The sequence below is a fragment of the Sipha flava genome, unplaced genomic scaffold, assembly GCF_003268045.1.
Source record: "Sipha flava isolate LNK unplaced genomic scaffold, YSA_version1 73_pilon_pilon, whole genome shotgun sequence".
Classification (NCBI taxonomy): Eukaryota; Metazoa; Arthropoda; class Insecta; order Hemiptera; family Aphididae; genus Sipha; species Sipha flava.
Window position 1 is genome coordinate 3,611 of NW_020273613.1, and position 18,227 is coordinate 21,837.

General features: G+C 28.2%; 1 protein-coding gene and 1 non-coding gene across 2 annotated transcripts; both read left to right on the plus strand.

The window, feature by feature from the left end:
- The first annotated feature begins 3,648 nt into the window (after positions 1-3,648).
- Positions 3,649-5,364, plus strand: LOC112692351 (PRELI domain-containing protein 1, mitochondrial). The gene is made up of 4 exons (XM_025566996.1): positions 3,649-3,908; positions 4,007-4,220; positions 4,330-4,625; positions 5,333-5,364. Exons 1-4 carry the CDS (start codon positions 3,817-3,819, stop codon positions 5,334-5,336), a joined length of 606 nt encoding a protein of 201 aa, XP_025422781.1. The 5' UTR covers positions 3,649-3,816; the 3' UTR covers positions 5,337-5,364.
- A 10,347-nt stretch (positions 5,365-15,711) lies between these two features.
- LOC112692479 lies at positions 15,712-15,830 on the plus strand. The gene has a single exon (XR_003149418.1). It is a non-coding gene; the product is annotated as a U5 spliceosomal RNA (small nuclear RNA).
- The last annotated feature ends 2,397 nt before the right edge of the window (positions 15,831-18,227 follow it).

Sequence of the window (18,227 nt, forward strand, 5' to 3'; positions counted from 1 at the left end):
AAGCTCCAGGTTATGATCTTATTACCAACAAAGTTTTAAAAAATCTCTCCAAGAAAGGGATATTATTATTAACATTTATTTATAATTCCATGCTGCGTCTATCATACTTTCCTGCCATCTGGAAAATTTCTGTCGTAATTCTCATTCCGAAAGTCGGTAAACCGAAAAACATGGTTACCTCGTATAGACCCATTAGCTTGCTGCCCACCTAAGGCAAACTCTTTGAAAAATGTATCCTCAAGAGAATCAGACCCATCTTATCCGAGCATAGTATTTTATCTAATACTCAATTTGGTTTTCGATCAAAACATTCGACTCTGCATCAAGTACACTGTCTAACTGACACGATTGCTTCTGCGCTCGAAAATAAAAAATACTGTACAGGTCTTTTTCTCGACGTCGCACAGGCGTTTGATAAAGTATGGCATAATAGACTTCTGTTCAAACTAAAACAATTTATGCCAGCTCCACTATACCTTATCCTAAAATCATATTTAGAACACAGAAAATTCAAGGTTAGACACGGCAATGCTTTCTCTCCACTGTTTAGCATCGAAGCAGGTGTCCCTCAAGGTAGCGACCTCTCACCTGACTTATTTAACATCTTTACAATGGACATCCCTAAAACCGTCAACACTCTTCTTGCTACATTTGCCGACGATACTGCTATCCTCTCAAGTAATAGTGACATAACTATAGCTGCACAACACCTTCAAGAACATTTAAATCTTATAGATAACTGGGCTAATAACTGGATGATTAGTATAAACGAGAGCAAATCTTCTCAAGTCACTTTCGCTCTACGCTCTGGTATTTGCCCTACCATCAAACTTAAAGATAAAAGTATACCTATCTTGAACGAGACAAAGTATCTAGGTATAATTTTAGATAAACGTTTAATCTGGAAACCCCATCTCCAAAACAAAAGGAAACTTGCCAACAGTAGACTCCATCTCTTCCGACCTCTTCTTAAATCTAAACTTAATCTAAAAACCAAAATGTTATTGTATAATACAATGATCAGACCTGTCTGGTCGTATGGTATTCAAATATGGGGGATGGCCAAACCCTCAAACATTCGCCCCATCCAATCTTTCCAAAACATTGTTCTACGTACTATAACTGGTGCTCCATGGTACATGACAAACCTCTCACTACACAACGACCTCAAACTAATGTCACTGACTACGCCAAAATTCACTACCACCGTTTCCACTCTAAACCCAACTCCAGTACTAATCCTCTCATTAAAGATATGGCTTCACTGCATATCCCAGGTAACCCCCCCTCGCAGGCTCAAACGTAATTGGAATCGTGATCTCCTTAAGTAATCCAAATCCAACTATAAGTTCATAGGTGTTACCAATGGGTGACTTCCTTAAAAGTTGTTGTTTTTTTTTTTTTTTTAAATATGTATATATTCTATATCTAAATTACTAAATGTGCTTGTTTGTACAGATTGTTTTTGAAAATAAAATAAAAAAGATGAAAAAAAAAAAAGTATTAAAAAAATAAAAATAAAGACGATCACCGTATACGCTCCAAAAACGTAATCGACACTAAATGTTGTGGCGGTCTGCAGCTTGCGTATTTATAACTTTACAGGTATTGCTAACAAGTTCTAGAATATTCGCGATTATCAATATATACCTATAAAATATGATTTTCCCAACAACGATAAGCCGTGAATATTCCAGACCATTCTCGTATCTTAACAAAATAAAATAAAAATTATAAATATCAAATATTGTAACACATAATTTTTTATTTTCACGTTTACATTCTGGGGGGGGCTTAAGCCCCTCCCCCAAGGCACCACCGATATCCGCCTATGTTAATGTCAATGGTGATGATAATGATGAAGACCGCTTAAATAAACATAATAATTACACAACATTATAAACATGTGCTACCTATTGTTATACATTGCTTATGAAATATTAGCATTGATTTCATAAATATTTAATCAATGATATTAGGCATGTTTAATTTAATGCTTATAGCACATTGACTTTAGCTTTCAAATTTTTATTTACTATGTCAATGTTTCAAGTAAGATAATTTTTCCTAAAGGTTTAACTATAAATATTATATGATCATCCCTTTTATTTTTATAGGTTGCTTGTGATAGGTCATTCTCTATACCTACTTAAATAGGTATATTAAGACAAGTGAGAAGCACTTCATATTATTTTCAAATTCATATTTAAAAAAAATTGATGTTGTTTTACAAATTTACTTATTGTGAAAATTATTGCATAGATTGTAAATGTTATATATTTTTTTTCATAGTAAAAAAAAGAGAACATTTTGCTAATGACAGTAGAAAAAACAACTTTAAATAGTAGATACAGAAAAAATTATTGGTAAGTTAAAAAAGAAAAATGAATTATACAATAAAGTAATAAAGAACTAATTTTAATTTCTTTTGCTGTATTATTTGTGTGCTAATTTTATTTTAATAAATATAAAAGTCAGTAGATAAAATTGTAATTTTTACAATTTTATATGGTGTTAGGGAAGGGGGGATGGACCTACCCATTGCTTTAAAAAACCATCGGTACCATTATTATTTTTTTCTAACTAATATTAGATATTATTATATAGAGGGCCGATCATAATCTTCTCGAGCAGAAAAATTATGTCAATCAGTCCTTGATTGTAGGTAACAAATACCATTTATTTTATAATATACATATATATATCGTATATAGGTACGTATATTTTAAAATCAATGCAAATACTTAATAAATAAAATAATTAAATAGCAAAATAAACAGAAATTAGATTTTGTTAAAGGAACTATGGCCTATTTAATTAGCGTAGTCGAAAATGCTATGGTAATAATACGTATATCTTAATTATATTACGTTTTACACGGACATGAAAATTATATATTGAACATTTTCAGATAATCTGTGCTAAAATTAAAATTGCTATTCAATTATAAACCGAAGTTGACACACAGTCGATTATGGATACCAGGCCCTATTATTTGTACAATATGACTGCACACTTGATTTTACTGCTTTAAATGAAAATTTAATCTCGCTACTGTCTTAGAAAAAAGAATATATTACATACATAATATATACAAATAAATTTAAAGAAATTCAATAATACTCATATTTCCTAGTAGTTGGCTTATAATTTTTTTTTTTTTTTTTTTTGTAAACCGTAGTGCACACTTGTACATTCGTGGTGCACATTGTGTGTCGGGGTGCACATAAAAATGGGGCCTGATGGATACATAATACATTATGTAATGTTCATAATAGCATTAGACACGGTTATATTATAATAATCGATTGAAATGACTCATATTTGATTTTCGACACTAAAAATTAATTCAAATTCAATACGCTCATAAACAAAATATATAGAGAAAGAAACAAAGGATTTATGGTTCAGTACAATCTACGGAATAAGGTAATTTATTAGTATAAAAATATTAAATTTAAGTATCAACTATGTAGGTTAGGACTACTACTATCGTTCGTGAAGACATGAAATCCAATAATATATTTAATAATATATTTATGTTATGTTTATGTTGAAATCGATATATTTTTCAATCAGGAATGTGTTATCAATCGGAGTCGTCTCGTTATCATAATATGTTATCTTATTTTACAAGATAAATAATATAATATGTCCTACATTATATTGAAATGAGATAGGAATCGTTAGTCCAATTGTTTGAGGTTGTATGTGCGGGATTATTGTTGTATTCTATTAAATTAATAGAAATAAGTGTAACTATATATACGTGTTACGGTTTTTTTTTATTAAAAATATATAGTTATAAAAATAATAATGGTCAAGTTTTTTGAAAATAAGAGTTTTTTTCCATTCAAATGGGATCAAGTTGTTCATGGTTTCTGGCATCGGTATCCTAATCCAGAGAGGTAAATGCCTAATTTGTAAAAATAAATATTAATACTGAATATTCAATTGAATATTTATTGAAATTAGACCACTACATAAAATGTATTTATGTTTTAAGCAAACATGTATTGTCTGAAGATATATTGCACAGAGAAGTTATAGATTCAAAATTACATTCTGTTAGATTATTTACAAAAACTAACAAGTTGCCTAAATGGGGTGAACGTTTCATGAATAGCAATGATGTGAAAATTGTCGAAGAATCAATTGTTGACCCAAAAAAAAAAACATTTGTGACGTATACAAGAAACATTGGATATACAAGTGTCATGGTTAATATAATATTTATTTTTATTTTTAGTTGTTTATTTATTTTATTAATTTATTTTAATATAAATTATATAATTACTTTATTAATTTTATAATATGTTGCATTTTTAGGATGTGACAGAAAAAGTTATTTATAAAGTGAATGATGAAAATCCTAATACGACAGTTGCAGAAAGGTCAGTATGGATTGAATCAAATGTGTATGGGATGTCTAGAGCTATTCAAGCATTTGGACTACAAAGGTTTAAAGTTAACAGTGCTAAGGCAGTAAAAGGATTTAATTATGTACTCAATACCATGTATGGTACAAATACTACCAGCTCATCTAGTATGTTAATACAACAGAAACAAAAATTGAAAGACACTTTGAAACAATCAAATTATAAAGCAGGATCTCTTTATGTTCAGTGAGTATAAAATATTCGTATATTATCAATGTATTCTTAAATATTTTTTTGAGAATTTTGTTTTTCATTATAATAAAAAATAAGTATTTAATAAGTTCTGTAAAATGTTTATAAGTGTTTTTGTAAATTATACTTATTCTATATAATACTTAAACATTTTAGTGAATGTCAAGAAATAAGAATTTTATCTCTTATATATTTAATGTCACATATTTAAATAGTTAAGTAGATACTAGCATATTAATTTTTATACTAAATGATAATTTAATTGTATTTAAAATCAGGATAGATACCAGTTATATATTTTATATATTTATTTCATGATAGTTTTTTTTTGTCTCAGTTTTTATTTCAAATTGCAAATATAAAAAAAGTCTTAAAATATTCTATATAATTAAATACATTAATTATAAGGTATACTAAAGTGGACAAGTGAGACTATGATAGCAGTTCAGATGCGTTAGGTTGTTTCTTTAAATCCAGCCATCAGTGGTGTCTTTCTCTAGCTAAGTAAATGTTTTGTGGATTAATATTACTATCCTTTTTTTATAGCAAGGAAAAATTTTCAAGGTGTTATTTAAAACGTTTTTTCCAATTAGAGAAACAAAAAAGACAGTGTCATAAATATTAAAAAATTAATAATTACTTTATTGTTTTATCCAAAACAATTCTCATTAATATCATTTACTTTTTAAAATGTGTTTCAGTTAATCCTATTTCTACTTGAGAATCGACCAAATTGGTTATGATCAATAAAATGTGGTAAGTTATATTTGTAATTACTGTTTTTAAGGAGTGTAGTTAGGTTAGTGATTTTTAAATATAAGTAAAATGTTTTGATCTATGTGTTTATGATTTAATAGCACTGAATTTAAATGCAAATTATTGGTTATGAATTTTAATCATATTACAATAACTAATAATTATTAGCTTATATGTCTTCAATATAAATATATATCTCTTCAATTAAATACATTTATTATACTTAATAATTAATTTTGTATTTTTTTTTAGATAGCATTTGTATGTATTTTTATCAGTCGTCAACAAGCATAACAATCCTCAAGTATAAGTGGTACTTTCTAGATTATTGATTAGAAGACAGTTTAAATATGTATAATTATGTATATTTATTTTTGTCTTTTAACTATACAAGATATAATTTAATTTATAAATATTATATATTGAAATACTTGATTTGTTATCCACTAATGTTATGAGTGATTTATTAATATATTACATCATAATTTGTCAGAAATTATTAATGTTAAAAAATCAATAAAATGTCTTCTATAATTTGTAGTGCTGTACATATTATTTTTAATCATTCTAAAATTGTATAATGTAAATTATTTCTCTGAATTGTTTGGTGTTAGCATGATTCTTAAATATGTTAACAAATATTTTATAAGATTAATTATATCAATTGATTACAAATGAAATATATATATATGTAAGGGTGTCCATAAAAATGTCAAATGACCCAGATACAAATTACAATAATTCATTATATTTTATAATAACAAGAGTTTATCAAAATTAAATTATTTGTTATTTCATAGTTATTTTAATTTTACTGTGTTTACATGATAAACGTATAGTATTTATGTATATTTTTTCTCTACTTCATTCTAGTATCTACGCATAAAATCTTGTATCAATTATCAACTCTATGTCCATATCATTTGAATGTGTGTGTGATAAATATGAATCAATAATTTCAGAAACGTTATGTAACTTGTGACATTTCTGCAATAATCAATTTACAGCATGGTTATTGTAATACGATTAATTTATTGCACAATATTATTGAAAATATTATGATTGCATTAAGATATACTTTTGGTTGATCTGAAAAACCAGCTGGGATACTACTAGTTGTCATTTAAGATTCCTCATAATTATATAATTACATTTTACTTACTAAATTACTTACATTTTATTAAATTTGTTTTAAAAATATACTGTCAGTCGTTTTTTACTATTTATTTTTACAACATTGATTTTTGTATCTATGGACATTTTTACCTAAATTTATTTGTGTATGTATATATACACACATATAGGAACATTTTTATATAAAACTTATATATATTTCTATTTGTAATAATTTACAAAATAAAATTATCATATTATTTGTTTATAAATTACACTATAAAAATTGTATTTATACTTTTTAGTGTTTTTATTATAAAATTTACTTTAATTTTTTTTTAGTAACAACTTATTTAAACTACTTATGATGTGTTGATTTTATACAATTATATTTTCATGCTAACTAGTTGTTATATGTAATGACTAATTAGTAATAGACTACAAAGATAACTGTTAGTTGTCAATGAAACCTAGAATATTTTAATTTTTCTAATAATGCATGACTAAAGAAAGTAATGTGAAAATGGCTTACACATATACAAAAATGTATGAGTGATATTTCATAAATCATTATAAAAATTGTTTGTTTTTTTATTACTTGAAAATACTGTTTTTACCATTTAATGTTTATATCGCCTAATGTTGAAAAACAAAATTAAACAATAAAAGCAAATTGCAAAATAATAATATTTGATTTTACTTATTTAATCATTATATTCAAATTAAAGATAAGAAACAATTATGGAAATTACTCCAAAAATGTATAAAATGTAGAATATGTTATTCTAAACTTACAGAAATATTTTTTTATGTACTAAAGAAAAAAATGATTTTATAGATCATACTGACTATTATTGTTGTACTCAAAACAGTCTTAACCTTTTTTTTTAATCTAGAATATATATATCTGAATATGCAGTTAACGGGTCACTTTCGTTAATTAAAAAAATATCATAAAACAATTTAGGGGTGCCTGTGGAACAATTTCCCTCAATCAGACATTTCAAAATTAAAAACAGTATTAATCTGTAAAACAAAATATTGCATATCGTACCACAAAAATAAAACTAAAATACGATGAACATCTATTGGTTGATATTAGGAAAAAAAATAATCGGTGAAAAAGTCTCCAAATTAATATTTGATTTAAATTCAGTCTTTTTTGCACAAACAAATTAAAATATACAATAACATACAATATAATATAGTATAATAATACAATATAATCTTAAACATCTTTAATAATATTATTTAAAAAATAAATTTATCCCAACAAAAAAACTTCGTCGAACTCCGTGTAAAAAATTGCTAAGTAAAAAAAACTAGTCATCTATAAGACTTCAGCATTATAAAGATGTGATATCATGAATAAATGCTAAGTAAATTAAATTTTCAATACATTTATTCTATCTCAATCATTTATTTACTTTGTTAGAATTTATTTTCTTTATAAATTAATAATTAAGACTTTTTATAAAACAAATTTAGTAACATTTGTCATGGAAATTTGTTAAATAGTCCAGTTATAAACAGACATGTTTATTTGTCGAAATAAATAAATTCTTTCCAAGTAAATAAATGATTGAGATAGAATAAATTTATTGAAAATTTAATTTACTTAGCATTTATTCATGATATCACATCTCAATAATGCTGAAGTCTTATAGATGACTAGTTTTTTTTACTTAGCAATTTTTTACACGGAGTTCGACGAAGTGTTTTTGTTGGGATATCAGAAGTTTTTTATAACATATTTTTATGTACTGACATGTAATATGAAATTTTTTATGTTTTTATTAATTTATTTTATAATAATGTTTGTTTATTTAATACATATTTTATATATACTATATATGTTTTTTTAAAAATCATGTTCAATTTTTTTTTTCATTATTATAATATATACATTTTTACCCCCTCGAGGCCATCGTTTAAAATGTATTGCATTGTCATTACATCGTAGCCATTTATTTTGATGTGAACTTATGCTTGTACTCGTATAATGGGCTTCATTCATAGATAGATCATGATGACAGATGACAGATTTTAAACCATACGATTTACCATCAACTTTAATTATTCTAATGGGTAATGCATTAATGGTTAGGTTTGATATTTTGGTACTGACATTATTCCAAAGTTGTATTTGAAAGTACAAATATTCATTAGTATTAACTATATTTGTTATCTGCGTATGATCTGTAATAGTATTACAGGCACTGCAAATAACGCCTTCTATTAACACCAGGGACGGATTAAGGTTTATGCGGCCCATAGGCTGAAATAAATTTACCAACTACTTTACGTATTGATATTTCACTTCTAAAAGTTAGTAAAAAAACCCCACGTCCTATATTACAAAAAATGATCAATAATAAAGTAAAAACATAACACTAATAATTTATGTTTTCTTACTATATTATTAATAAATAAAACTCTAAATTTCTCAAACTCAATTCAAACATTTGCTATTTCATTTCGACCATTAAAATTTGCCGCCCTAGGCTTTAGCCTAAACAGCCTAAGCCGTAATACGGCCCTGATTAACACTTCTCTGAATAAATAATCTAACGTTGTATTAAAAGTTACCGTTTCATTTTCATTAGGTACGTTAAGTTAAATAATATAGTTTTGAGTTATTTGTATTCTCTTATTATGGCACGCAGAACAAACTAATTCTATCTGTAATTTATGAGATAACGAATTTTTTAGTGGATCTTAAATGTTTATAAGAGCACTAATAAATTCAGCATACACATTGTATTTGTGGTTTTTTTTAAATTATTTCTCCTTTTTCTTAATTTCTGTTTATATGTTTTAGAAATAGCAAATAACAAATTATAATATAATTATAATTATGTTATAAATAGTACGGTCTACAAAATTACAACAAATAAAACGTGGTTTTTCTATTATATACTGGCGCGGCGTCCAGGGGCGTATTTAGACTTACTTCTAGAGGGGGGGGGGCGACTCAAATTTTTCCTTTAATTCAGGCTCAAAATTTACAAGTAAAATTTTTGGTTATATTTATACCAGGTGAATCCTTAATATTTTTGGTTTTTTTTTTTTTTTTTAATCTAATGCCAGATCCACTTTGAATGGTCTTTTGTGTAATTCTTTTTTAACACCTCTCCGTGTTTTGAAAGTTTCGCTTGTGTTTTATCTAATTTTTCACTAAGTATGGACTGGGTCTTCAATCAAAATAATATAGGTATATTATTTATCGTTATGGGACATATAAACGTTATAAGCAATTAAGCGTTTAACGCTATAAATAATTTAAACGTTATTCAATTTAAGCGTTTAAACGTTATTAAAATTTAAACTTTTAAAAAATTTTCCGTTTACCATTATTGACAATTAAAACGTTATGAAAAATTTAACGTTTTGCGTTATTTAAATTGGTGTAAAATTTGAAAAGTTTTCAAATGTAGTAATACTTTAAAATAAATCATAATTTTTGTTTCTTAGTAAAATACCCATTACTTATATTAAATTTGTCTTGGTCTAAAAATTCTCGGGGAAGGCGATTGCCCCCATCGCTCCCCTCAAATACACCACTGGCGGCGGCGAATAAACACATTTACACCGAACGTCACCAGAAACCAAGGTTTATAGATAATAGTTATTATCTATAAACCTTGACCAGAAACATGAATGTCGATAACAGAAATAACGAATACGATAAGCGAAGATGCCAGCAACGGCGGGAACCGCAAGTCGCAATCGCTGCTCAGTGTACGACTGCGACGAAAACGTATACGGAATAGAGGGGGTAATACGGTCTCGTGCGCTGCTGCGTGAAACGTAATAACTAAAAACGGTCGAGCACAATATCTTTTTGCTTCAAAAATACTTGACTTTTTTTGCTAATATATTCGTTATTATTCAACCAATTTTTTCGAAAATGACAAAGGTATAATCTACAAATCATGCCCGATCTATTGATACCACAAACAGACCAATCCGTTCATTCATTAGGTCTGTAGCCCTGGCTAAAGAAAACGGGCAAATTTACACACATTCAATGGGCAAACTCTGGCTCGTGTAATATACTACGGTAGTGACTGCTTCGCTTTTTTTTTTTTTACTTAGCTTCGCGCCACTACCGTCGCGCTGGATTCAGATACAAAATATATGTCTTACCATATTATTTAAAAAATATAAGAGTGCAAGTATTCAGATTATCTCTCTTATATTTTGACCTATTTGCTTTAAAGAATTAGGAATATCTGCAGATTTGTCTTTATCAAAATGCTTACATAAAATGTTCGGAACTAATAGGAAACTGAATACATATGCTAGGTATCTACCTGTATAACTTATCGACAGATAAGATTTATCAACCAAATTTATTTTATAAATAAAATAACAAGGACAATGGAAATATCGTTTTATTTATACTGTAACGAGACTTTTTTTTCGTTTACCCTATTGGTTATAATCAGGGCTTGTAAGTTCATGTCAGTGGCGTTCTCAGGAATTTTCAATGGGAGGGGGCTCTGAAAATTTACTAGAATATAAAAGTTAGGGATCTGCCCCCCACACCCCCCACAATCATAATAATGACAAATTTTGTACGGTTTTAACACAGATATGTATAATAATTTATTATACATATCTGTGGGTTTTAAAAAACCACATTATCACAAATTGTCGCTAAATTGTTAAATTGATAGCGCGGTCGTGTCATAGAACATGTTCTATGGTCGTGCTCCAATCCAACTTGATAACCGTAATACTGGTAATGACGTATAAACCACTAAATTATAATCAATAATTTAAAATAATTTAAAAATAATACAGCCAATGGGGGGGTTAAACCCCATGACCCCCCCTCCCGTGAGTAGGCCACTGGTTCATGCATTTGCATATCAATCTTACAAAGTTGTATTTAATGCTAGATGACATAGAAATTCAATTCAAGTTACCAAGGTTAAATATGTGAAATCTTATTTATGCATATTTCTATTTTATCAGACATATTATTCAACATTCTATTAGATTCTATCAAAAATCTAAATGGAAAATATATATAAAATTAAAAATAGAAATTGTATTATCTTTTCTTATCTTCTTGATACTTGTACATTTAATGAATACTTCTGTTTCAAAAGTTTCAGATTGAATTACTACATTTAGAATGAAATACTCACAAAGACATACATTATATGCAGTTCATGAAGGCTCAAGAATAGTATTAAATGGTATTTAAAATCTATTTTTGTTTATTGTAACATAAAAAAATAAAATATACCTAGCTATAAAAAAACTGAATGGATAATTCATGTAATTTCAAAAATAATTTATGATTTTTTTAAGTAAGCATTTTTTAAGTGCATAATTTTAGATATTTAGTGCATATAAATGCATGCTTATTTAGGCATTTTTTAGGGCATGAATTTACAAACCTTGGTTATAACTATAATACTTATTAATTTAAGGTGTCAATTATTAAATTATATAAAAACCATATAAAATACAATCAACAATTATTTGGAATTCATGGAGTAACCCTACTTAATTCTACTAAATTTAGTTTCAATATACCAGTTGAATGTATGAAGGTCAATGAACAATTAGTAAAAGTCAAAAATTGTGTGCCATTGTTCTAGATCTATTGATAATACATGGATTTATTTTTTAGTTAGGTACTTAACTACATTGTTATTCAACATATTTTTTTATGTGTCATTTATTCATGTATATTGGTACATGTATTATGTTCAAGTGTAGATTAAAAGGAGGGAATTGTAGCCGAGGTTATAGCCCATGGGCAAACTAGACTCACCGGGGATATTTATGCAAACCTAAATTTATAATTATAATAAATTCTATGTACTTTTTGTATCAAGAATATATTTTTATTTGCACCTACATGGAGTACCCACCTAATTATAGATTATAAAATTTGTAAGGTCATATCAAGAAGGAGCTCGGGCTTCATAAAAGGCCCGGGGCCTGACCATGTTCACTACGTCTCGGTTGTGGTGTCGAGTTATTTATGGATCACCAACATGAATCAATGTGTTAATAACCTACGCAAAAAAATATAGCGTATGCTGTATAGTTATAACGAGTCTATAATAAAGTGAACACTACAATATTGATCTAAAACGTAGACAAATAAAATTTTCTAGAAAGACCCATAAGCTATAAATAATTATTTTCATTTAGTCTGTGGAATAACAATGACCGCGATTATCTCTTTGGTATATACATTTTAAAAGCAGATACTGGATGTCAATGGCAAGTTTAATACCTCGTGTGTAAAGGGCCTAGATTAATTTTTCCCCGGGGTCTTTGATTTCTCTCCACGGCCCTGGTTCTATCATCCACTGAACATAAACCAGACTAAAAAATCATTATTTTTTTTTTATCTGTAGATGAGTATTGACATTGATTTTATAATATATATATATATATAAAAATGGAGCCAAAAATGTATAACAATTCATCAATTGAGAACGGCTGGTCCGATTTGGCTCAATTTTTTTTTTTAATTGTTCGTAATTGTAAGAAGAAGGTATTTACGAAAACAAAATTTTTGGAAAAACCCTTTTTTAAAATTTTTTTGATGATTGATTTTTTGAGTTTCAGAATGTTTTTTCGAATTAAAAAAACTACAGCGAGCTTTAGCTTATAAAATTATCCATATGAAATAAATTATCATTAAAATGGGGCCGCCAGCCAACACCAAAAAAAATGGATCAACGTGGAGAGTGAGTAACAGTGTTTGTTACCATACTCCTCCAAAACGGCTTAACCGATATTTATGAAATGTTGTATATACATTTGGTAGGTCTGTGAATAGGTTTTTATCAATTTTTTATACTCCTAAGTGCTATTGTTTAATAAATCGTAGTTTAATTTAATAATTTTTAATCCGGTCGATAACTGCGCAATTGAAAATTAATTATTAAATGATACTATTAAAAAACTATTTAAAAACTATTAAATTTATTTTTGGTATTGATTGACGGGTATTGCATAAATATTAACCAACAAGATCCCGCGACAGGTACCAAAACAAACAAGAATATTAGTTCGAAGGGTTATTATGCATATCGGTTGATGATTAGACGCGATCAGGATAACGTTATTCTACGATATCGTGAGCTTTGTCAACAGTTTATGGTTGACATGTATGTAAAGGTAGAAAGCGAACAATTACGATACTTCCGATTTAATCAAAAAAAGCTGCGTGCGGAAGGTTCTCAAAACAATTGTTAGATATCAGTGATGGGAAAGTTATTACAGATAAAACGGGAAGCATACAACTACCGACCGATTTCTGCACAATCATTGATTTGCAAGATGCTCTCATTAACCAGATATTTTACCATATACACAGAAAATACACAAATCATGAGTGGCTGGCAGAAAGAGCAATTTTAGTAGCAAAAAATGTGGACATCAACGAATTGAATCTCAAGATACAACATTTATTACCAGGAGACTTGGTGTCATACAAATCTATTGATAGAGTTTGTGATGCTACTGAAGCTGTAAATTATCCAACAGAATTTTTAAGCTTATTGGATTTACCAGGCATGCCACCGCATAATTTACAACTGAAGGTTGGATCTCCGGTTATTTTGCTTCGTAATTTGAACCCACCACGGTTGTGCAACGGCACACGATTGGTCATTAAAAAATTAATGAAAGATGTTATCGAATCCATCATATTAATTGGCAAATTCTGAGGTGAAAATATATTATTACCGCGAATCCCTATTGTACCCACAGATGTTCCAATAAAATTTATACGCCTTCAATTTCCAATTAAATTGGCATTTGCAATGACTGTAAATAAGTCTCAAAGTCAAACGATATCTGTCTGTGGCTTAGATTTGAGCACATCATGTTTTTCACTCGGACAATTATACGTGGCGTGATCTTGAACCATCCAGTTTTTATCGTCTTTTACTAAAATTGTCATACTTAGCGATATATATAATTTTAAAGTATCAATTTTAACAAAATATTAAAAAATAAATGTTTGATGTGTTTTCATTTTTATATTTCATCACTGTTCACAGCACTCCATACCTCTTTCACTTATATACCACATCCTTACACACCTATATTAAATTAGTTATTTTTTTCTAGCAAAATATTCTCTAACCTCTTCCACTTATATATCACATCCTTACACGCTTAAATTAAATCAGTTGTTTTTTATAGCAAAATATTCTCTAGAAATAATTTATATGTCAAAACAGCGTTTTCGGGTCAGCTAGTTTATATTGTAAAATCAATGGTATAGAATAGAATATTATAATATAGATTCTTAGTTATAAATGGTTCCGTGTATAAGAATAAAAATAATAGGTACCGCTTCATTGTGGTCTTATTACCTAATATTATAACATTGTACTGACCATTGTGCAGTTCTCACAGATATTACTTTCACTTTCATCCTAAGTGTACTTACTCAAATGTTCATAAAAAAAATTTCAAAGACATAAAAACATGAACGGATGTGTTACCTATGATTATTTTGATTTAAATATTTTTTCAGTGGCCTAGGAAATAGGAAAACAATTATTTCTGTCTTCGTATGAAATAGGTATTTTATTTATTTTTCGTAACTACCTATTGAACTGCGTACGGAATTACAATAAATTGCTACTTTATCCATAAGACAATAGATTTAATGCATTTAATTTAAATCGTCACTCAAATTCCAAGATCAAATTGTTATATTTATCAAGAAATTATTCAATATTATTGTCACGATACCTAAATATTGCTACTATGTTAAAAATTAATAGTTTACAAAAGTCACATTATTCGATCTGTTAACTTTTAATAACTAGTAACTGAAATGTAATAATAATAAACCTTGTCACTAAACCAAGTGGTATTGAAAAATTATAGTTTTTAAAATAGGACAAAATAACACATTTAATTGTATCAAAAATACATAATAGCAGCGAATGCATCCGTTAGATGGCGGTCGTAACTCTATGCTATTGATACGGTACAATTTGCCAAGTAAACGTTTTAGAAACTTAAACAATAAAATTCTTAGTTAAACATGAATATATATTTAGTTTATAAAATAGAATAAGTATTTCCTGTTTAACTCGAAACTCGATGATACAACACTCGGTATCCGTTTCAAGTGTAAATAATTGAAACTTTCTTAGATACCTTTGAACCAAAGAACGTGTATTTCACTCTTTATAACAAACAATTGCTTTAACTCCGGTTCCCTTTTAAATCGAAAAATCTTTCGCCTTTTATTAAAGATTTCCGTGGTGGGGAACACTCAAAGGAGTCTAGAAAATAATTTTTAAACCGCTTGATTTCGATCGGGCTCATATCAACATAACATATCTCTCTACGTTAAGATTATCTTACTTGCTTCATATCTGCTATATATATTGTTCCTCTCTTAATATCTACATTAATATTTTCATAAACGTAATACATGTTTCTTTCCACATAGATGAATGAAAGAAAAATGTCCATGCCTTATGTATCTTGAAACTCAACTCTCTACGTTAAATGAACAATACAATCTTGGAGCATTCCCGCATTAGCGTGTAAGTGTACTAGTAGCATTGATTAAATATATTTAATCAATGCTAGTAGTATCTAACAGGGGCGATTTCAAAAAGGCCTGCGATAGTATACATCGACAAAGTCTCTACAACATAATGGCGGAGTTCGGGATCCCACAAAAATTAGTGACGTTAACAAAAATGTGCATGGAAAATACACAGTACAAAATAAGGGTTGAATCTACGGTGTTAGAAGCCTTTGAAGTAAGAATTGGATTGAAACAGGGAGATTCATTATCACATTCCCTATTCAATATAGCTCTAGAAAAAGTTATAAGAGAATTGCAGTCAGAAACAACTGGAGTGGAAATCGGTCAGCAACACATACAAGTATTGGGATTTGCAGATGATTTAAATATACTAGGAAACTCCCTAGAGGAGACAATAAAAACAGCCTAGGCCCTTGAACAAGCAGTCAGCAAGATAGGTTTGAAAATTAATGCTGAAAAAACCAAAGTAATGGAGTTGCTAGAAAATGGAGACAACCCTGACACGGGGTCCCTAACCTTCGAAAAAGTAGATGAATTTCGATATTTAGGAGCTATGCTGTGTGCTAAAAATGATTGGTCGAAGGAAATAGGTGTGAGATTCGCCAAGGCGGAAAGAGCGGCATTTGCCTTAAATAAGTTCTTAAAATCAAAATTGTTTTCAAAAAAGACTAAAACCAGACTATATACAGTAATAATAAGACCGACGCTCACCTATGGCTGTGAAGCATGGACTACTACCAGCACAACCGAAAAAATACTTAGGACCTTTGAAAACAGAATTTGGAGGACAATTTATAGACCAATTTATGATAGCGTCAATTTAACATGGAGGAGAAAATACAACAAAGAACTACAAGACGAATTGGGAATTGCATCAGTTATCAGCTTTATAAGAGGGCAAAGGATCCAATGGTTAGGACACGCGATGCGGAGAAGTGAGGATGATATAAGTAGAACAATCCTAAACTGGAAACCAATGGGAAAGAGACCGTGAGGAAGACCCAGGAAAAGGTGGTTGGATGTTGTGGAAGAAGACCTTGAAAGATTGGGAGTACAAGAGTGGAGGGAAGTAGTACAGGACCGTGAAAAATGGAGAGATATTGTGATGGCGGCCAAAACTCTTAGAGAGTACTAAGTGCCAGAGGAAGAAAAAGAAGAATAATCGATTATTTTAAGAGTATAAACTATTAATTGTTATTAATTATTAGTATTACTCACAGTTATATTTTGTTTTTATATATCTGTGATATTACCATTGAACATTATTAGGTATCTTATAGAAGTATTTATCAGTATGATTATTTTAATTTTTACTTAAATACAATATTAACAAATTTACTACTATAGAAATTGATCAGTCGTTTATTTAATTATATTACTCGACTAATAATAGTATTTTCCGAGAAAGCATTTTTCATTGATCTTTAAACAATAAATAAATTTGAAATACAATTCATCAAAATTCGCAAGAGAAAAATATCAACCATGTATATACAAAGTAAAAATTATAAAAAAAACTTAAAGCATACTTTTTATACCGATATTAAAATAATAAAATTTTTTTAAAAAAATGTAAAAAAAATATATAATTATACTTGTTACATTATATTTAATGATCAATAATTTTAATTAGTTTCCTACATAGTTAATGGTTGAATTTTTTTTGTGATATCTCGATGATTCAATACCAAGATTGTCTACGAAGGTAGATTCATTTAACGGAGAGACTAACTGCAAATCTCTAGGGACTAAGGATAGTTATTTATACTTAACATAGGTTATAATTATTTAAAACTAATAAATGAACATGTACATAATATATGAATTTTTTATACTTAAAAAAGTGATGGAGAATTTTAGAGTCGGTGTGAAGTTAATTTGAAAAAATATTCATGTAATCTGCAAAATCAATTATATAATATTGTAATCCATTTTGTAATGTAATTTATTCGTTTATTAGTAGAATATGTAAATAGGAAGGTAAGTCTCATAGATTCAGCATATATATTACTTAAACTAAAAAAATCTAGTTCAACATGTGTTTTTTAATGTTTTGTCATTTTAAATTGCATACATAGCGTGAAGAAGGTTGTATCGTATTCACATGTAACTATCCGTTATATTTGTGGTAAATCGAAATAGTCATATTGTTATGCACTGTA